The sequence below is a fragment of the Oncorhynchus clarkii genome, chromosome 6 (genome assembly GCF_045791955.1).
Source record: "Oncorhynchus clarkii lewisi isolate Uvic-CL-2024 chromosome 6, UVic_Ocla_1.0, whole genome shotgun sequence".
NCBI classification, from domain to species: domain Eukaryota; kingdom Metazoa; phylum Chordata; class Actinopteri; order Salmoniformes; family Salmonidae; genus Oncorhynchus; species Oncorhynchus clarkii.
The window spans coordinates 49,265,452-49,287,360 of NC_092152.1; the positions used below are offsets into that span (position 1 = coordinate 49,265,452).

General features: G+C 43.8%; 1 protein-coding gene across 5 annotated transcripts in view; it reads left to right on the forward strand.

The window, feature by feature from the left end:
• The window catches only part of LOC139411257 (oxoglutarate dehydrogenase a), a 79,839-nt gene extending 58,672 nt beyond the window's left edge, over positions 1-21,167 (forward strand). For all 5 annotated transcript variants that reach the window (XM_071157308.1, XM_071157310.1, XM_071157307.1 and 2 more), the window contains 17 exons: positions 5,282-5,428; positions 5,534-5,624; positions 5,767-5,946; positions 6,268-6,396; positions 6,542-6,721; positions 10,385-10,537; positions 10,640-10,742; positions 10,830-10,958; positions 11,167-11,317; positions 11,501-11,628; positions 12,004-12,182; positions 13,765-13,836; positions 18,366-18,491; positions 18,575-18,647; positions 18,763-18,926; positions 19,129-19,283; positions 19,381-21,167. In XM_071157308.1, the coding sequence (XP_071013409.1) occupies positions 5,282-5,428; positions 5,534-5,624; positions 5,767-5,946; positions 6,268-6,396; positions 6,542-6,721; positions 10,385-10,537; positions 10,640-10,742; positions 10,830-10,958; positions 11,167-11,317; positions 11,501-11,628; positions 12,004-12,182; positions 13,765-13,836; positions 18,366-18,491; positions 18,575-18,647; positions 18,763-18,926; positions 19,129-19,283; positions 19,381-19,501 (2,281 nt within the window). In that variant the 3' untranslated portion in view covers positions 19,502-21,167. The remainder of the gene's footprint in view (positions 1-5,281; positions 5,429-5,533; positions 5,625-5,766; positions 5,947-6,267; positions 6,397-6,541; positions 6,722-10,384; positions 10,538-10,639; positions 10,743-10,829; positions 10,959-11,166; positions 11,318-11,500; positions 11,629-12,003; positions 12,183-13,764; positions 13,837-18,365; positions 18,492-18,574; positions 18,648-18,762; positions 18,927-19,128; positions 19,284-19,380) is intronic.
• The last annotated feature ends 742 nt before the right edge of the window (positions 21,168-21,909 follow it).

Here is a 21,909-nt window from a genome sequence, read left to right on the forward strand (position 1 = left end):
CCACTTTCAACATATTTCTGAACCCTGCATTCTCATTCTCTGTGTGGGGAAAGCAGTGAAGAGACGGGGAGATCAACAATTTCCAGGCTCAGGGACTTGTACTAGTCTGTGGTGACCTAAATGCCAGAACTGGAAAAGAACTCAACACACAAACACCTACATGGAGGTGACAGCATTCCCTCTTCCATATGCCCCCCTAGACACAACTACGACAACATAACCAATAAAAACGGGTCACAACTCCTGCAGCTCTGTCGGAAGCTGGGCATGTACATAGTCAATGGTAAGCTTTGAGGGGACTCCTATGGTAGGTACACCTATAGCTCATCGCTTGGCAGTAGTACTGTAGACTACTTTATCACTGACCTCAACCCAGAGTCTCTCAGAGTGTTCAGTCAGGCCACTGACACCCCTATCAGATCACAGCAAAATCACACTCAACTTGAACAGAGCTGTGCTCAATCATGAGGCTGAATAATATTAAGAAATGCTATAAATGAAAGGAAAATAGTGTGGAAATCTACCAAACTATTCGGCAACAACCAATTCAATCCCTTCTTGACAATTTCCTGGACAAACAACACAAAGAATTATCTATCCAAAATGGAGATCTATGGGTAAACCACTTTTCCAATATTTTTGGCTCTATAACAAAGAACAAACAGCAAAAACATGTACATGATCAATTACAAATCTTAGAATCAACTATTAAAGACTACCAGATCCCACTGGATTCTCCAATTGCATTGAATGAACTACAGGAAAAAATACAAAGCACTTCAACCCAAAAAGACCTGTAGGGTTGATGGATCCAAAATGAAATGATAAGATATACAGACCACAAATTCCAATTGGCTATACTTAAACTATTTAACATCATATTCACTCTGGCATCTTCCCCAATATTTGGAAACAAGGACTGATCACCCCAATCAACAAAAGTGGAGACATATTTGACCCCAATAACTACCGGGGGAAATGCATCAGCAGCAACCTTGGGAAAATCCTCTGCATTATCATAAACAGCAGACTTGTACATTTCCACAGCAGACTTGTACATTTCCTCAGCAGAAACAATGTAGTGAGCAAATGTCAAATTGGCTTTTTTGCAAATTACCGTATGACAGACCACGTATTCACCCTGCACACCCTAATTGACAAACAAACAAACTAAAACAAAGGCAAAGTCGTCTCATGCTTTGTTGATTTCTAAAAAGCTTTTGACTCAATTTGGCATGAGGGTCTGTTATACAAATTGATAGAAAGTGGTGTTGGGGGAAAAACACAGTACAAAATCTATGTACACAAACAACAAGTTTGCGGTTAAAATTGGCACACAAAATAACTTTCATTCCAAATGGCCCGAGGGGGTGAGACAGGGATGCAGCTGAAAACCAACCCTCTTCAACATATATCAATGAATTGGCGAGGGCACTAGAGAACAGTCTGCAGCACCCAGCTGCAGTCAAATGTCTACTGTTTGCTGATGATCTGGTGCGTCTGTCCCCAACCAAGGAGGGTGTACATCAGCACCTAGATCTTCTGCACAGATTGTCAGACCTGTGCCCTGACCGTAAATCTCAGTAAGACAAAAATAATGGTGTTCCATAAAAGGTCCAGTTGTCAGGACTACGAATACAAATTCCATCTAGACACTGCTGCCCTAGAGCAGTGGTTCCCAAATTGTTTATAGTCCCGTACCCCTTAAAACATTCAACCTCCAGCTGCGTACCAGTGTCAGCACACTCTCAAATTTGTTTTTTTCCCCATCATTCTAACATTTATTCAACATAAGAATGCATGTGAGGTTTTTGTCACAACCCAGCTCATGGGCAAGTGACAAATAAAATGTATTAATAATTTTGCTCTTTATTTAATCATCTTACATATAAAACCTTATTTGTTCATCAAAAATTGTGAATAACCTAATGAGAAGGGTGTGCTTGAAAGGATGCACATAACTCTGCAATGTTGTGTTGTATTGGCGTCTCAGTCTTAAATCATTTTCCACACACAGTCTCTGTATTTAGTTTATGCTAGTGAGGGCCGAGAATCCACTCTCACATCGGTACGTGGTTGCGAAGGGCATCAGTGTCTTAACAGCGCAATTTGATACTCTGAGCGCAGCCCAATCCAGTGGCTTCTGATTTCATTCCGTTTTCACAGAACCGCTTGCTGCAATTTCGATGAGGCTCTCTTGTTCAGATATCGGTAAGTGGACTGGAGGCAGGGCAAGAAAGGGATACCGAATCCAGTTGTTTGTGTCATCTGTTTTATATTTTTTATATTGAGAATTATTTTTTAAATGTTTATTTTTATTATTATTATTATTTATTTAACCTTTAACTAGGCAAGTCAGTTAAGAACAAATTCTTATTTACATAAGATGGCCTAGGAACAGTGGGTTAACTGCCTTGTTCAGGGGCGGAACAGCAGATTTATACCTTGTTAGCTCAGAGATTCGATCTAGCAACCTTTCGGGTACTGGCCCAACCAATTATTTTAGGATCGTGTAGGCCTATTCCAATAGAGAACCTATGCAGGTTTTTAATTATATAATCCTTTATCCTAGCCCTATAATACATGTATTTGTATTTATACAATTTTATCTTAAAAGCTAATCATTCCGATTTACATCGGCAAACAAGGGCCGCACTATATAACAGCTTTTAAGTCATAATATACCCGACCTCTACAATTAGGACATAACATATTAAACAAACAAAGTACCTTGGTATTTCTAATGTACAATCTTCAAATTAAATGCATAAAAAAATTAGAAAGAGAAGAAAGTCAGCCTTACCCATCCTCGCCTTCCCCTAAATCGAAAAACCTGATATTACTTCCATATAGTTCAAAGTTCCATGTTGCCTAAATAGAAAAAGGATAAGTTCATCATACCCATTCTGCATTACCATAAATCCAACCTTGTCCACAGTTCCATAAAGCATGAATAAAAACAACAAAAAAGTTGTTAATGCAAAAAAAAATGTTTTTGTATAAAAATAACTATCCATATTTGTCCTGTGTAATGTGGTGTAAGTATGTATCGGGGACTACTTCCGCAGGAGATAGCTATCACTCACAACCACTGCTTCTCTGCTCGGAGCCTTTTGAAGTGGGGTACAGGGCACTTTGTCTCTCCACTATTTAATGAGGAAATGGTTCATTAATAGAGAATGGGGTGTTTTTCAATTCTCTACCCTGTTGCAACAAGGCAAATTTAATTTTGTAGTGGGTTAGCATAGCTACGATCGGACGGGGCCTTCCCTCTACTCTGCCACCATCTGGTGTGCTCTTTGAAAATCAGTTGTTTGCACCTGTTCGTCCGTCATCTTGAGATTACGTTTCATGAACACCCTGACTTTTTCCTCCGTTGACTGATTGTATTCATCCTCCTTTTTTCCCATTATAACAATATTATTTCTCATACTTCTGCACTTTAGATCAAGTAATTCGGCTTTCGTTTTATCATACCGTAGCCTCTCTAGTGTCTCCACGGTAGTTTTCAATATATTATTTTACGCTCGTATTTCTTCCATCATTGTATTACTGTAATCCATTCCTGTTTTTAAGGCCTCAGCCTTCCCCAGTTGCCCAGGCAATAAATCATTTTTTTTTTAGCTGCTCGCTTGTAAGCAATGCTCTATCTTCTGGAAGCATGGTTATAAAAATGTCCCCCTCCAATTTTAAGTTCGTAATTTTAGACTGCGGCTTTCCTCCCGTTTCGCTCGCAGAAGTCGAGGAAAGGTCTCCTCTTGTTCACTTCGATGTATCCATTTCTTTTTCGAGCTGATCAGTAAATAATTCCAGATTCTCTATATTATACAGAATGTTTGTTTCGTAGTTATCAGTTAATCCTAAATTTTTGTGATTAATTCATGGGACAAGCTGTGCCTACCACACTGCCACCTGCCACGTCATCGACCGCTTTCTATAATACTTGACACATTGGACAGAATTTACAAAAGAACTGAGCAAACTAGAATGCTATTTGGCCCTAAACAGAGTACGCAGTGGCAGAATACCTGACCACTGTGACTGACCCATAATTATGGGGATCTTTGACACTACTTACAGACCTGGCTCTCAAGGGAAGACAGGAGAAAGGCCACCAAAGGCAGACCTGGCTCTCTAGGGAAGACAGGCTATGTGCACACTGACCACAAAATGAGGTGGAAACTGAGCTGCACTTCCAAAACTCCTGCCAAATGTTTGACCATATTAGAGAGACATATTTCCCTCAGACGACACAAAGATTTTGAGAAAAAAATCACATTTTGATAAACTCCCATTTCTATTGAGTGAAATACCAGTGTGCAATCATGGCAACAAAATGTGATCTGCTGCCACAAGAAAAGGGCAACCCTTGAAGAACAAACACCATTGTAAACACAACCTATATTTGTTTATTTATTTTCCATTTTGTGCTTTCACTATTTGCACATCATTACAACACTGTATGGCATTTGAAATGTCTTTATTCTTTTGGAGTGTAATGTTTACTGTTATTTTTTTGTTTATTTTACTGTTGTTTATTATATATTTCACTTGCTTTTGCAATGTAAACATATGTTTCCCATGCCAATAAAGCCCCTTAAAGTGAAATTGAGTTGAGAGACATGGAGACTGGAATAAACTATAAAAATGAACTGAGTAGCACACATCAATATTGCAATTTCGATTACAATTCTATTCATTGTGCAGCCCTAGAAGCAACTACTGTTGTCAGTGTTGATGATGGGAGAGTCAACTTTCTGTCAATAATTTTTATTTCTCAACTCTAAATATTGAGCTCTAGCAGCTATTTTACAAGCAAGATAATTGATTCGGCTTTGAGATGCTGTGTACGAAATAAATGCACATCGGCCCTTGCGAGTGCAGGTGTCAGTGGGCAGTAGCCAAGTTTTTTTTTTAGGATATTGAATTTACTGTTTTATTAATACATGGCTACCAGCAGTGGGTATTATGTTTAGAGTTAGCAATATAGCTAATGTGTTTTTGAGTTTTACTTACTCAGGAGGTGAATTAGCCCCAAATCAATTAGCCTATGATAATAGTGCAAATAAAGATGTAGGCTAATTCATCTTTATTGATTTGGTGGTGCCACCCCATGATTTGGGGTGGCACCACCAAAAAGTTAGTGCCACCAGGTGATTTTTTTCTTCTCTGGAGCCCTGCATTGGACCAATCCTGCAAACTAATATCATAGGAGATTTCTGGAGTCCTTCTCTCCAAAGGGATATGGCCGTGTGCTGACGACTTGCTTTGTGTACCGCAGGTTCGAGGAGTTTCTCCAGAGGAAGTGGTCGTCAGAGAAGCGCTTCGGGCTGGAGGGTTGCGAGTCTCTGATACCCGCCCTCAAGACCATCATCGACAAGTCCAGCGAGAAGGGTGTGGAGAACGTCGTCATGGGCATGCCACACAGGTGGGTAATAACAAAAGGAGCACAAGGTGAGGGGATGCTTGAGTTTCTGCAACATGGTTTGACTTTCAGCCTTCTCTCCTCTGACACATGCTCACAATCTCCTAGGGGTCGTCTGAACGTGCTGGCCAACGTCATCCGCAAGGAGCTGGAGCAGATCTTCTGCCAGTTTGACTCTAAGCTGGAGGCTGCTGATGAGGCGAGTCCCATCTAGCCCACCCACTGCAATTCTTGACTGCACTAATTGGAACACAGCTACTGAATTGCCTGAATGTGTGGCTCTATTGTAGATGCCTAGCGGTATTCTACTGCTAGTATGTTTGACTCTGTTGTTGTTGCAGGGCTCTGGTGATGTCAAGTACCACCTGGGGATGTACCACAGAAGGATCAACCGTGTGACCGACCGCAACATCACTCTGTCCCTCATGGCCAACCCCTCCCACCTGGAGGCTGTGGACCCCGTGGTGCAGGGCAAGACCAAGGCCGAGCAGTTCTACTGCGGAGACACCGAGGGACACAAGGTACGGACCGACACCGCTGGTTTTGAACACGGTGTATTTATTTTTCTCAAAGTGACAAGGGAGTACTTGCAGAGATCATAGTCCTTTTGTGTACTGTAGAAAGTCACCCTTTCGGTTCGATCCCAGATTTCGGCACCAACAAAAAGAAAAAGACGCCCCTTTTTCTGCCCTTCACTTACACACTGATCTGTACCAGATCAGTGAAAATATGGTTTCCACCATGTCGCTTTCACCAATCTGACTTTATTTGATGAGTTATTACCTCAAGCAGGAATGGATTGTAAGTGTTCTGCATTTGACGTTGGATTGTTTATGTTCCAGGTGATGTCCATTCTGATGCACGGTGATGCTGCCTTTGCCGGTCAGGGCGTTGTGTACGAAACCTTCCATCTCAGCGACCTGCCGTCCTACTCCACCCACGGCACGGTGCATGTGGTCGTCAACAACCAGGTGTGCGCACACACACGCCAATCTAACTACTGACCACACCTGGTCTGGAGAAGATACAAATAGTCTTTGTTCCAGCCATGGTAGAAAACCAGTGGTTGTGTGAATGGCTGGTGTGCTAACCCTCACAACCCCTAACTTCCCCCAGATTGGCTTCACCACTGACCCCCGTATGGCGCGCTCCTCTCCGTACCCCACTGACGTGGCCCGGGTGGTCAATGCTCCCATCTTTCACGTGAATGCTGACGACCCTGAGGCTGTGGTGTACGTGTGCAACGTGGCCGCCGAGTGGAGAGCCACCTTCCACAAGGACGTGGTGGTGGACCTGGTGAGTATAGTTCCCTAGGTACAGATCTAGGATCAGCTTCCCTTCCCCCAATCCTAACCTTAACCATTCATGGGGGAAAATTAATAACTGACCCAAGATCAGGGGCTGTGTTTGTGTGTGCAGACCTGCCAACTTGCACGCATTTTGTGTACCATGCACGTAATTTGAGGTTAAAGTATGCTGATACGAAAAACTATCCTAAAATAAGTTAGCAAATGTAAGTAAGCATTTCACTGTAAGGTATACACTTGTTGTAGTCGGCGCATGTGACAAAGTTTGATTTAAAATACACAAAAATAGGTTTTTAGTTGGGGCATTGTGGTATTTGCTTTTAATCAGGGCAAGGTGTCTGGTAACATGACCGAATACAAACAGTGCAGCTATTCCCTCCGCAAGGCTATCAAACAAGCTAAGCGTCAGTACAGAGACAAAGTAGAATCTCAATTCAACGGCTCAGACACAAGAGGCATGTGGCAGGGTCTACAGTCAATCACGGACTACAGGAAGAAATCCAGCCCAGTCACGGACCAGGATGTCCTGCTCCCAGGCAGACTAAATAACTTTTTTGCCCGCTTTGAGGACAATACAGTGCCACTGACACGGCCTGCAACGAAAACTTGCGGTCTCTCCTTCACTGCAGCCGAGGTGAGTAAGACATTTAAACGTGTTAACCCTCGCAAGGCTGCAGGCCCAGACGGCATCCCCAGCCGCGCCCTCAGAGCATGCGCAGACCAGCTGGCCGGTGTGTTTACGGACATATTCAATCAATCCCTATACCAGTCTGCTGTTCCCACATGCTTCAAGAGGGCCACCATTGTTCCTGTTCCCAAGAAAGCTAAGGTAACTGAGCTAAACGACTACCGCCCCGTAGCACTCACTTCCGTCATCATGAAGTGCTTTGAGAGACTAGTCAAGGACCATATCACCTCCACCCTACCTGACACCCTAGACCCACTCCAATTTGCTTACCGCCCAAATAGGTCCACAGACGATGCAATCTCAACCACACTGCACACTGCCCTAACCCATCTGGACAAGAGGAATACCTATGTGAGAATGCTGTTCATTGACTACAGCTCGGCATTCAACACCATAGTACCCTCCAAGCTCGTCATCAAGCTCGAGACCCTGGGTCTCGACCCCGCCCTGTGCAACTGGGTACTGGACTTCCTGACGGGCCGCCCCCAGGTGGTGAGGGTAGGCAACAACATCTCCTCCCCGCTGATCCTCAACACTGGGGCCCCACAAGGGTGCGTTCTGAGCCCTCTCCTGTACTCCCTGTTCACCCACGACTGCGTGGCCACGCACGCCTCCAACTCAATCATCAAGTTTGCGGACGACACAACAGTGGTAGGCTTGATTACCAACAACGACGAGACGGCCTACAGGGAGGAGGTGAGGGCCCTCGGAGTGTGGTGTCAGGAAAATAACCTCACACTCAACGTCAACAAAACTAAGGAGATGATTGTGGACTTCAGGAAACAGCAGAGGGAACACCCCCCTATCCACATCGATGGAACAGTAGTGGAGAGGGTAGCAAGTTTTAAGTTCCTCGGCATACACATCACAGACAAACTGAATTGGTCCACTCACACAGACAGCATTGTGAAGAAGGCGCAGCAGCGCCTCTTCAACCTCAGGAGGCTGAAGAAATTTGGCTTGTCACCAAAAGCACTCAAACTTCTACAGATGCACAATCGAGAGCATCCTGGCGGGCTGTATCACCGCCTGGTACGGCAACTGCTCCGCCCTCAACCGTAAGGCTCTCCAGAGGGTAGTGAGGTCTGCACAACGCATCACCGGGGGCAAACTACCTGCCCTCCAGGACACCTACACCACCCGATGTCACAGGAAGGCCATAAAGATCATCAAGGACATCAACCACCCGAGCCACTGCCTGTTCACCCCGCTATCATCCAGAAGGCGAGGTCAGTACAGGTGCATCAAAGCTGGGACCGAGAGACAGAAGCTGTTTTTCAATCTCAAGGCTATCAGACTGTTAAACAGCCACCACTAACATTGAGTGGCTGCTGCCAACACACTGACACTGACTCAACTCCAGCCACTTTAATAATGGGAATTGATGGGAAATTATGTAAATATATCACTAGCCACTTTAAACAATGCTACCTTATATAATGTTACTTACCCTACATTATTCATCTCATATGCATACGTATATACTGTACTCTATATCATCGACTGTATCCTTATGTAATACATGTATCACTAGCCACTTTAACTATGCCACTTTGTTTACATACTCATCTCATATGTATATACTGTACTCAATACCATCTACTGTATCTGCCTATGCTGCTCTGTACCATCACTCATTCATATATCCTTATGTACATATTCTTTATCCCCTCACACTGTGTACAAGACAGTAGTTTTGGAATTGTTAGTTAGATTACTTGTTGGTTATTACTGCATTGTCGGAACTAGAAGCACAAGCATTTCGCTACACTCGCATTAACATCTGCTAACCATGTGTATGTGACAAATAAAATTTGATTTGATTTGACTCAACCGTCTGAAGTTAGAGCTGAGCTGCTCCAGCCTGACCCCGTCGTCTTAGTACTATTATCTTCCCTCGAACTGGATGGCAGTTCCTCACTTCGTCTGATACCTCTGATGTGTGAGGGAAAAGTGTGGGGAGAATGGCTGTTTGCTAAATACATTTTCCTAAATTGTATGTGTTTGTCAAGCACATAACCATTATTATTTCATAGTTAGCACCTTAGCTAAGGCGTCATTACGACATGGTAGTTAGCTACAGTGTTTAGTCAACTAAGCGAGAACACTTTCTTGTCAGGTAGTAGGAGCGAGCTCATTTACGGGCATGGAAACATGTGCGCTGTTGCGGTAGTTCAGTGTGCGTCACTGCGTGGATGGAAACAGACACGCCCTGAGACCTGTTCCGCTCATGGCGTCCACAGAAAGTTATATTGGACTGTTAAAGATTAGTAGGCAAATGTTAATTAATCAGTTCTTGATCTATCTGTCCTCTTGATATATCTGTATGTCAACAGTAGACTGCTAATGATGTGATATTAGTCCGTTCACAAATGTTGAATGAATGGTAGCCAATAGTCAGACCTAACTTGATGGATTAGGTCAGGGATGGAGATCTAAAACAAGTTAATAGGCCTAGTTCAGTTGTTTCATAGTACACTAGAATATCCACATGGACACCTATTAATTAGAATAGTCATTACCCCTACATTTAACCTAGAAAAATGTGTCATTGAGACCACCTCAATTTAGTTTAATTTAGGATCATACACAAGTCTTCTGTGTTGGCTACGTTGTTTGATATAATTTAAGACTTTAGGTTTCAGGAAATAGCCGTTACAGTTGACTAACCCCCTCTGGACCTCTCCCCTACCCAACCTTAGTCCTACATCAGCACCACCTAGTGAGAGACCTTTTTCTAGTTAGCTACTGAAGAGCAACTAATTATCAAGAACCCATAAAGTCTATAGCCTACAATTCCTACTGAGGCATTCTGCCAACCTCCTTATTAGGCCCAAAAAATGCCTATTATTTGGGCAGTGTGGTTGTCGCGCATGCCGTCGCGGGGGGGTGCCGCCACGGCTTTGATCAGGTTGGCAGGTCTGTCTGTGTGTGTGTTTATTAACAATGTTTGTGTGTCGGCAGGTGTGCTACCGGCGGTTGGGACACAACGAGATGGACGAACCCATGTTCACTCAGCCCCTGATGTACAAGCAGATCAAGAAGCAGAAGGGAGTGATGCAGAAGTATGGCGAGAAACTCATTGCAGAGGGGGTCGTCACGAGACAGGAGTACGAGGTCAGAGCTCAACCACTTCGACCATATCTCTCACACTCTCCATAGAGTAGAGCCGAGGAGTCACCCTCTCCACTTCTGCCTTCCATCTCCCTCTCTCTACAGGAGGAGATTGCAAAGTATGATAAGATCTGTGAGGAGGCACATGTCCGCTCCAAGGATGAGAAGATCCTCCACATCAAACACTGGCTGGACTCTCCCTGGCCTGGTGAGTGTGTTAACAGCTCACAGACAAACATCCACAATGTCATGTGTGTGTGTGTTGTGAATAATGGACCTGTGTGTGTGTGTGTAGGTTTTTTCAACCTGGATGGCCAGCCCAAGAGCCTGACCTGCCCGTCCACTGGCCTGACTGAGGAGGAGCTGACCCACATCGGTCAGGTGGCCTCCTCAGTGCCAGTCGAAGACTTCACCATCCATGGAGGTGAACCCTACTCTAAACCGTAGAATTAAGAACATAATAATATTATGCATCTCTATGCCTTTTAACTTTTTAAATCCTCTGGCGGGAGAGTCAAAAGCAAAATAACCAAAGTGCAGAGTGAAGACATGGCTCTTTTATTGACTCTGGCTGTGTACACACAGCAAGATTTACACCCGGTGACACGTGTCTGGTTTGCTCTCCTCCGTAGGTCTGAGCCGTATCCTGAAGGCCCGAGGGGAGATGATCAAGAACCGCACGGTGGACTGGGCCCTGGGAGAATACATGGCCTTTGGCTCTCTGCTCAAAGAGGGCATCCACGTTCGCCTCAGCGGCCAGGACGTGGAGAGGGGCACCTTCAGGTGACGAGATGGAGAGGGACTTTCAGTCCCAGGCAAACAAAATGTTTCAATTTTGAGCATGTCATCTTGTGTGTGTCCCAAATGATGGTCTCTGGTCAAAAGTAGGGTACAGGCTGCCATTTGGGATGCAGATCTTGTCTCTTGTCCCTCATTGTCCCTGCTGTGTGTTTCCCTCCCTGCCAGTCACCGACACCATGTGCTGCACGACCAGAACGTGGACAAGAGAGTTTGCATCCCCATGAACCACGTAGCCCCCAACCAGGCCCCCTACACCGTCTGCAACAGCTCCCTGTCTGAGTACGGCGTGCTGGGTCAGTCACTCTCCACCTCACAATTACTGTGAAAACATTTACTATGGAAACAGATTCAGAGAAACTGGGAAATATCACAGGAACTCTCATTCAAATAATCCCTTAATACTATCTCCACCCGCTACTAACTGGGGACTCACACTTGGCAAGATAATGGGGGACCTAGCGACCAGTCATTTTGTATGAAAGGAGACACACAGCGACCTAATTGTCCGCGACGAGAGCGCAAGCAACCAACATTCACAACGATAAATCGGTGCGATTTTAACCTTGACCGCTGACTATCTCGGCAAATGAGTCCTGAGTTAGGAACCTCTCTTTCTCACTCATTCTCTCGCTCTCTCTTTCTTTCTTTCCCTCGGTCTCTGTTGTCAGGTTTCGAGCTGGGCTTTGCCATGGCCAGTCCCAATGCCCTGGTCCTGTGGGAGGCCCAATTCGGAGACTTCCACAACACAGCCCAGTGCATAATCGACCAGTTCATTTGCCCCGGCCAGGCCAAGTGGGTCCGCCAGAATGGCATAGTCCTGCTGCTGCCCCACGGCATGGAGGGCATGGTGAGTACCCCATAGCACCATTTGAAGGGAGGAGATGGTGTTTCAAACAATTGTTCATAATCATTCCTTTACACTACATGCTCATTTAAGTGTTTTCTTTATTTTTACTCTTTTATTAACTGTACAATAATAGTGAAGACATCAAAACTATGAAATAACACATACGGAATCATGTAGTAAAATATATTCTATATTGGAGGTTCTTCAAAGTAGCCACCCTTTGTCTTGATGACAGCTCTGCATTTTCTCAACAAGCTTCATGAGGTAGTCACCTGGAATGTATTTCAATTAACAGGTGTGCCTTGTTAAAAGTTAAATTTAGGAATTTCTTAAGTTTGAGCCAGTCGTTTGTGTTGTGACAAGGTAGGGGTGGTATACAGAAGATGGCCCTATTTGGTAAAAGACCAAGTCCATATTATGACAAGAGCAGCTCAAATAAGCAAAGCAAAACGACAGTCCATCATTACTTTAAGACATGAAGGTCAGTCAATCCGGAAAAATTCAAGAACTTTGAAAGTTTCTTCAAGTGCAGTCGCAAAAACCATCAAGCGCTATATTGAAACTGGCTCTCATGAGGACCTCCACAGGAAAGGAAGACCCGGAGTTACCTCTGCTGCAGAGGATAAGTTCATTAGAGTTACCAGCCAAATTACAGCCCAAATAAATGCTTTACAGAGTTGAAGTAATAGGCACATCTCAATATCAACCGTTCAGAGGAGACTGCGTGAATCAGGTATTCATGGTTGAATTGCTCCAAAGAAAACACTACTAAGGACACCAATAATAAGAGATTTGCTTGAGCCAAGAAACACGAGCAATGGACATTTGACCAGTGGAAATCCTTTGGTCTGATGAGTTCAAATTAGCGGTTTTTGGTTTGGATGATCTCTGCATGTGTGGTTCCCACTGTGAAGCATGGAGGAGGTGGCGTAATGGTGTGGGGGTGCTTTGCTGGTGACACTGTCCGTGATTTATTTAGAAATCAAGGCACACTTAACCAGCATTCTGCAGTGATATGCCATCCCATCTGGTTTGGGCTTAGTGGGACTATCATTTGTTTTTCAGCAGTACAATGACCCAACACAAATCCAGGCTGTGTAAGTGCTATTTGACCAAGAAGGACAGTGATGGATCAGATGACCTAGCCTCCACAATCACCCGACCTCAATCCAACTGAGATGGTTTGTGCTCAGCATATGTGGGAACCTTCAAGACTTTTTGAAAAGCATTCCAGGTGAAGCTGGTTGAGAATGCCAAGCGTGTGCAAAGCTGTCAAGGCAAAGGGTGGCTACTTTGAAGAATCTAAAATATATTTGGATTTGTTTAGCACTTTTTTGGTTACTACATGATTCCATATGTGTTATTTCGTCGTTTTGACGTCTTCACTATTATTATACAATGTAGAAATTAGTAAAAAAGAAAGAAAGAAAAACCCTTGAATGAGTAGATGTCCAAACATTTGACTGGTACTGTACTTGAAAATAGTTGATTAAAAACATTGTTAATATGACGGTTATTTTATGCATCCATAATCGTTGATTTTCTGTGCCAGCCCTAGTGACCTCACTGCTCTCCTCCACAGGGCCCAGAACACTCCTCTGCTCGTCCAGAGAGATTTCTCCAGATGTGCAACGATGATCCTGACGTGCTCCCGGTAAGTCAAACCCTCACTTCTAATCATTCTGCACTGCCTTTTGTATCCAAAGGGCTGTTCATGTATTCTAGTTCATGCCTGACATTGACATATCTTGACATTTTCTTCCAAATAGAGTGGAATCTATGTCTAAGGCGGTGGTATTCAAACTTTTTCAGCAGTGACCACATTTTTTCCCAAAGAATTTCTCGCAACCCATATCTAATGACACAACCTTAAAATCTATACATTTCTATTTTTACATCAACAAATAACCTTCGATTTATTGCATTTTCAACATGCAAAGAAACCAATAAATACATTTACTCAATAAAATTATATTTTTCAGATTATCTTCAAAAACGTTTGTATATTTTCCCATGGAATGTGTATTTTTTTTGTTATTATTATTATTACAATATTTTGGTGGGGGTCGCGACTAAGACTTTGTTTACCACTGCTCTAGGGTAATATTAAGGTCATTTTGCAACGGAAACAGATGAAGTGTCTCCGGCACACTGTGTACTAGCAAATGTATACGTCGGTCTCATCTACTGAGGGGGTACAATATAGACGGAATGTGAAATTCAAATTTAAACACCCCCAAAGCTTCAGTGGCATGGTACTTAATGTGAGATAAAACCGGAACTGGTCCTTGCTAGGACTGTAGAGGTTCTGAAATTTTGTCAGTCTGATTGTCATGCAAATAAATACCAGTCTCACGGTAATTGACCATTAATTAACATAAAAACACGTTTAGCATTTCCAGCTTCCCACTATAGCCTATAAGCCACTGATGCGTACCTTTTTCAACATCTACATTTTTAAGTCTAATATATCAATTTAATATAGCCTACACTATCACAATAACTTTGTTATTTTAGGCAGGTGTAAAGAAACATGATATGAAGAAAATGTCGCCTATTTCAGAAGAACAGCATAACATGTTCTGAGTTGTCCTCATCTTACGCCCTGATCTGGCTATGCCATATGGTTGTTGGCTACACTAGTTCATTTAGCTGGTAAGATTTGCTTAATTCCCGTGGTATTATTTTATAGTAAGACCAATACAATTGAACATGAGCTGAATAAAATAGAAAGGATATTTTGCGACTAATGATGATTTGAAAAGAGTCATGAATGACAAGCGCTCTGCTCTGTTTTTTGTGCGGGCTGTACAAACACAATCATTCACAATTTGACAAGCACTTGATAATATTTTCACTGACTATTCTCAATTTAATCTGGTCTTTACATATAGCCTACTATTATTCACTATATATACAAAAGTATGTAGACACCCCTTCAAATTAGTGGATTCGGCTATTTCAGACACCCGTTGCTGACAGTTGTATAAAATCGAGCACACAGCCATGCAATCTTCACAGACAAACATTGGCAGTAGAATGGCCTTGTTGAAGAGCTCAGTGACTTTCAGTGTGGCACATTCATAGGATGCCACCTTTCCATGTTTGTTTTAAGCCTATCCCAATCCTTAACCCTTACCTTGACCATTCAGAGTTAATGCCACTGTAAGCATCTGCCTCCAAAGGTTATAAGTTGTTTTTGAGATTTTTGTTTTAAGCTTATCCTAAACCTTAAGCCTTAACTAAACCCTTCTGAGTTAATGCCTAAACATATCCCTAACCTTAAAAATGTGGCATTAATGTCTAAACTTAACCTTAAATGTTGATGTTTTCAACAACTTCGAATTTTGACATTTGAGAAACATAAATGAACATCTACTTCTGACGTGAGCTAGTTACTGTAGGCTATGGGTTCTCTAACTGTGTTCCAGGTGTCTTGGGCCTATAGGCTACGTTTGGAGTTATTTAGCCACTTCAGTTGTGATACTAACCTTAGCAACACACACAGGCCTTATGGGCTAGGCTACATGATGCAAACGACTATGATTTTAACTAGTCTTAGACTGCAAACACTGGAAAACATTCACATGTTCTAATATTCTCACCATTAAGATTATTCTCAATTTAATCTCGGCTTTACAGTGCATTTGTAAAATATTCAGACCCCTTGACTTTTTCCACATTTTGTTATGTTACAGCCTTATTCTAAAATCGATTGTATTGTTTTTTTTTTACACCCAATAACCCATAATGACAAAGCCAAAACAGGTTTTTAGATTCTTTGCGATTTTATTAAAACATTTAAAAAACTCACATTTACATAAGTATTCAGACCCTTTACTCAGTACTTTGTTGAAGCGCCTCCCGGGTGGCGCAGTGGTTAAGGGCGCTGTACTGCAGCGCCAGCTGTGCCATCAGAGTCCCTGGGTTCGCGCCCAGGCTCTGTCGTAACCGGCCGTGACCGGGAGGTCCGTGGAGCGACGCACAATTGGCCTAGCGTTGTCCGGGTTAGGGAAGGATTGGTCGGTAGGGATCTCCTTGTCTCATCGCGCACCAGCGACTCCTGGGGCGGGCCGGGCGCAGTGCGCGCTAGCCAAGGTTGCCAAAGTACACGGTGTAGCCTCCGACACATTGGTGCCGCTGACTTCCGGGTTGGATGCACGCTGTGTTAAGAAGCAGTACGGCTGGTTGGGTTGTGTATCGGAGGACGCATGACATTCAGCCTTCGTCTCTCCCGAGCCTGTACGGGAGTTGTAGCAATGAGACAAGATAGTAGCTACTACAACAATTGGATACCACGAAATTGGGGACAAAAAGGGGTAAAAAAAAAAAAAAAAACACTTGTGTTTTGGGGAGTTACATTTTTTCTGCAGAACTCCTCTTGTCAAGTTGGATGGGGAGTGTTGCAGCTATTTTCAGGTCTCTCTAGAGATGTTCGATCAGGTTCAAGTCAAGTCCGGGCTCTGGTTGGGCCACTCAAGGACATTCAGAGATGTGTCCCGAAGCCACTCCTGCGTTGTTTTGGCTGTGTGTTTAGGGTCGTTGTCCTGTTGGAAGTTGAAGCTTTGCCCCAGTCTGAGGTCATGAGTACTTTGGAGCAGGTTTTCATCAAGGATCTCTGTACTTTACTCCGTTCATCTTTCCCTCGATCCTGACTAGTGTCCCTGCTGCTGAAAAACCTGGTGCCAGGTTTCCTCCAGACTTGACGCTTGGTATTCAGGCAAAATAGTTCAATCTTGGTTTCATCAGACCGGAGAATCTTGTTTCTCATGGTCAGAGTCCTTTAGGTGCCTTTTGGCAAACTCCAAGCTGGCTGTTATGTGCCTTTTACTGAAGTGTGGCTTCCGTCTGGCCGCTCTACCATAAGGCCTGATTGGTAGAGTGCTGCAGAGATGGTTGTCCCTCTGGAAGGTGCTCCCATCCCACAGAGGAACTCTGGAGCTCTTTCAGGGTGAACATTGGGTTCTTGGTCACCTCCCTGACCAAGGCCCTTCTCCCCCGATTGCTCAGGTTGGCCGGGCGGCCAGCTCTAGGAAGAATCTTGGTGGTTCCAAACTTCTTTCATTTAAGAATAATGGAGGCCACTGTGTTCTTGGGGACCTTCAATGCTGCAGAAATGTTTTGGTACCCTTCCCCAGATCTGTGCCTTGACACAATATTGTCAAGGATCTCTACTGACAATTCCTTCGACCTCATGGCTTGGTTTTTGCTCTGACGTGCACTGTCAACTGTGGGACCATATATAGACAGGTGTGTGCCTTTCCAAATCATGTCCAATCAATTGAATTTACCATAGGTGGACTCCAAGTTGAAGAAACATCTCAAGGATGATAAATGGAAACAGGTTGCACCTGAGCTCAATTTTGAGTGTCATAGCAAAGAACACTTTTTCATTTTAAACATTTGCAAATATAAAAATAAACTCTTCACTTTGTCATTATGGGGTATTGTGTGTACATTTTGTAAAAAATATATTTAATCTATTTTAGAATAAGGCTGTAAAGTAACAATGTGGGAAAAATGAAGGGGTCTGAATTCTTTCCGAAAGCACTGTATGTGTGAAATTAGTTTTGATTTAGAATGGGCCATTATCATGCACCTGTTGGCACAGGGACAGGGTAAAAAGACAGCATCCATATGCACTTGAATAGTATTTGAAGAAAGCTTTTCTCCGCAGTTCATTTTCATGGCAGCCATGTAGGCTACTCCAGTTGAAAAGCAAAGTAATGTGCTTAATATATGAAAAGTTGAGAAATAAATATAGTAGGCCTAGTTGATGGGTTCCTCTTTTTAATAGAGGTCGTCAACTCTGTTTTATCATGCAATTGCATAGCATTGGCTGTACAAATGTTGCCTAACAGGAACACTTATTTTATTCCATGTGTCAACCAGCTATGAGGAGCTCGCTCTCGCTGCGCAACAGGTGATCCTATTCCACTCAAACTCTGAATGCCAGGAGTCTCATGAAGTGTTTGATTTGGTATTTGCAGCTTAGTGATTAGATGGACAATAGTGCTGAGTACCAGCATTAGCGACTGGCCGTTAGCAAGTTTGGTAAGCTACTAATGACCATCAGCGGCATCAAAGCGCAGTTTTTGAGAAGCCTAGTTACTGTGACTCACGGGTAACGTGGAATCACCGTAACAGCCTTAGTCCTTACCCTTTCTTCTCACTCTCCACCAGAGCATCACAGAAGACTTTGCCATTCGCCAGCTCCACGACTGCAACTGGATTGTGGTCAACTGTTCGAACCCTGGCAACTTCTTCCACGTGCTGAGGAGGCAGATACTGGCGCCCTTCAGGAAGCCTGTGAGTCCCCGTCAATAACAACATTTTTACCCTAAAGCTGCTTATTACAGCTCATTGTCCTCTGATCTGTCCTCTTTTCCTAGCTCATCGTTTTCACCCCCAAATCCCTGCTGCGCCACCCCGAGGCGAGGTCCAACTTTGACGAGATGCTGCCAGGTAAGACGGTGTGTGTGTGGGCGTGTGTATGTCTGTGAAGGACAGTGCTGGTGTATATGCCCTCTGTATGTCTGGCAGTGGGTGAGTGTTGCTGTGTCTTCCTGCTGTGCTCCAGGCACAGACTTCCAGCGCCTGATCCCAGATAATGGCCCAGTGGCCCAGAACCCAGCCGGGGTGAAGCGCATCGTTTTCTGCACAGGGAAGGTGTACTACGAACTCACCAAGGAACGCAAGGCCCACGGCATGGAGGACACGGTCGCCATTGCTCGCATGGAGCAGGTAGCTACACACACACTCAACACCTCAGGGCTCCCACACAGAGCGATATGCACTAGAAAAATGCTTAGCCAAACTTTTGCGTGACCTAACGCGTTTGACACATTCTCTGTGTGTACGGCACCCTAACCCCACTGGTGCTCCCTTTGGCTTTCCGAGCTACCTTACTCTTCTTCATGACATGACGTGGTCTCTCTGTTTGCAGCTGTCCCCCTTCCCCTTCGACCTGGTGAAGGCTGAGAGCGAGAAGTACCCCAATGCCGACCTGGTGTGGTGCCAAGAGGAGCATAAGAACCAGGGCTACTACGACTACGTCAAACCCCGCATGCGCACCACCATCGATCGCGCCAAGCCAGTCTGGTAAACAAACCCTTCATCTGCTCTTATCCTCACTCCTAAGTGTGTCTGTGTTTAGTTAAACTCTTATTAAACTCTCTCCCATTACGTGTGTGTTCAGGTATGCTGGTCGCCCTCCTGCTGCGGCCCCAGCCACAGGAAACAAGAAGGCCCACCTGGTGGAGCTGAAGAATTTCCTGGACACTGCCTTCGATCTGGACGCCTTCAAGGACCAGATGTAACTCATTCTTCCCGCTTCCTCTGTCCCAGGATAAGGGGTAGCCTTCAACCTCCACTGCAACCCAGAGGCCCCTCCTCCTCCGTCCCATACGCCCACATACCCCCTGGACTTGGAGCTTAGAGCAAGCCTACTCTCCTGGTGGGTGTCTCTGTCTCTAGCCCACAAAGGCAACAGTCCTGTTCATTTAAGTCATTGCTATCTTCCCCTACCCAGGCCCTCCCTCATCGACTCCCCCTGGTCCTGTCTCAGCGTGCCCTAGCCCACCTTCATCAGACACATGCCTCAAGACCACACATTTAGTAGTAGACAACCAGCCAGCCAGCCAGTCAGGGGTCAGGAAAGAGAACCTTTGTACAGTCAGTGATCCTTAGCTTGGTTTTTATTTTCTATACCTGTATTTCTCTGGTTAACACTCCACTCACCAACACTATAACCTTCTTGTGTTGGGTTTTGCTTAAGCCCTCTGTGTGTGTGTGTAACCAAAGCACATTGTTTATAAAGCTTTATATATTTTTCCGTGCGTTTCATTCTGTTGCTATCCTTTTGAAAAGCGTCTCCTTACACGTTTCATCGCAGGTCTCCTTACATAGCCAAAGGACGGGGCAACTGTTGCAACCAGTTTAAGATATGTACTGCTAGTATTTGGCAAAACACACAACGGTTAGTTCAATGTCCATGATCAGACCACATCATTTCGAGGAGAACCAGGTGTTTCCCCCCCCTCCTGTTCTCTGCTCTGAGCACACTGCAGGGATGAACTTGTCTTGGTCTCTACCCCTCCGTCTCTCTTCTCCAGGGCTATCTATCTACTTGGTGAGTGCTATTGACATCACCACCATCTGCAACTGCTTTACATTTGTCTGTTTATTGGTTGTATGTGTGTTTAGGTTTTTTTGCCTTTCAAATCAACTTTCTCATTCTTGTAATGGCTATTAGAATATGAGGTATTGAATGTGGGAAATGGGAAATATTTTCACTGTCACATTGTCTTCAATGAAATACTAGTACATTTAACATAACAAATGCTCTTTTATCCATCTTGCACCATTTCTCACGAAAGAGGCTGAGACTTAGGTAAGGGAAATTGGAGTGATGAACCAGTGAGATGAGTTGGTACCATATTTGCATTTATATATGAGTGTTGAACTGGTCAAATGAGTTCCATGTTTGCACTTGTATATAAATCCACATAGGAGAAGTTAGTAAAGGATTGTTCATATAGCAATGTCAGGGCAACTTCTGTCTTTAGATACATGGCCCCTAGCTCTGTTGTCCTACTGCAGAACAGGGCAAGCAGGTTGGAGCTGATTTCCCTCCCCCCTACATGTAGTCCTCTCATGACTCTAGCTAAACACTGATCTCATCCAGATGACATAAACTAGACCTGGCACCTCTAGATGTCTCTCAACAACTAATGTACTCATTTTCCTCTTGCAACCCCTGTGCCAAATTTGTTTTCAAGCATTCAGCATTATTTTGAGGGTGTATGAATGAATTGCCAGAGGAGTCTTTTTAGCTGCATAGCTAATTAAAAAAACAGGACATCACCTTTTGTTTGGATGGCTCCACGAGAAAGCAAATGATTTATTTATTTTCATATAGTGGATTAAGATTCTTTCCATTTAATTATTTTTGCTTCATTCAATAAAGACTATCTTCCCAAATCAGTGAATGGTTGAATACATTTTTTTGACAATTAGTGTTTTGTTTTTACATTGCACCTCACAAACAAAACGAAACGCCCACTATACAACACATTACCCAAGGTGATATCAACATATGGTTTCCAAATTTCATTAAACACTTCCATAGTTTGTTTAACTTTAGAATATACAAAATCCAACAGTATGTACAGTAGCTAGATAGTTCAGTCCTCCAGTTATTGAGGCTTTCCAATTGATGGCTATACATTCTTTGCAGCAATTAGACCTAGATGACAACTTTCTGTTGATCTCTGTCATGACGTGGCCCTTTTTGGGTATAGCTAGTGGCTTCCCCCACTCTCCTACACCCAGGTTCTGTTATCTCAGGTTGTAAATTCCTGGAGGAATCTCCTGGCCATGCAGAAATAGACACATAGAGAGAACAAAGGATTTCACATGGCGAACTCCTAAATCCCCAAAATGAGGATTTGATACAAAATGTCCACTTGCGAGAAGGTGGGAATGGTCTGTGGACACTTAAGGGATGGGTATGAGGAGTGTGTTTCATTTGGTGACCTCATAGAGGACAGGAAACACACGACTATATTTCTGAAATGTACAATCCTCAAATATGGGGTGCATCTAATTCTTGTATAAAAATGAGTAAAGACGAAACTATATGTGATATTATGTAAGGATGTTAAACTTTAAAGGGAATAAAATTATCTTTCATTAAACTAAGTCACTGGCCCGCACCCCGTGAGAC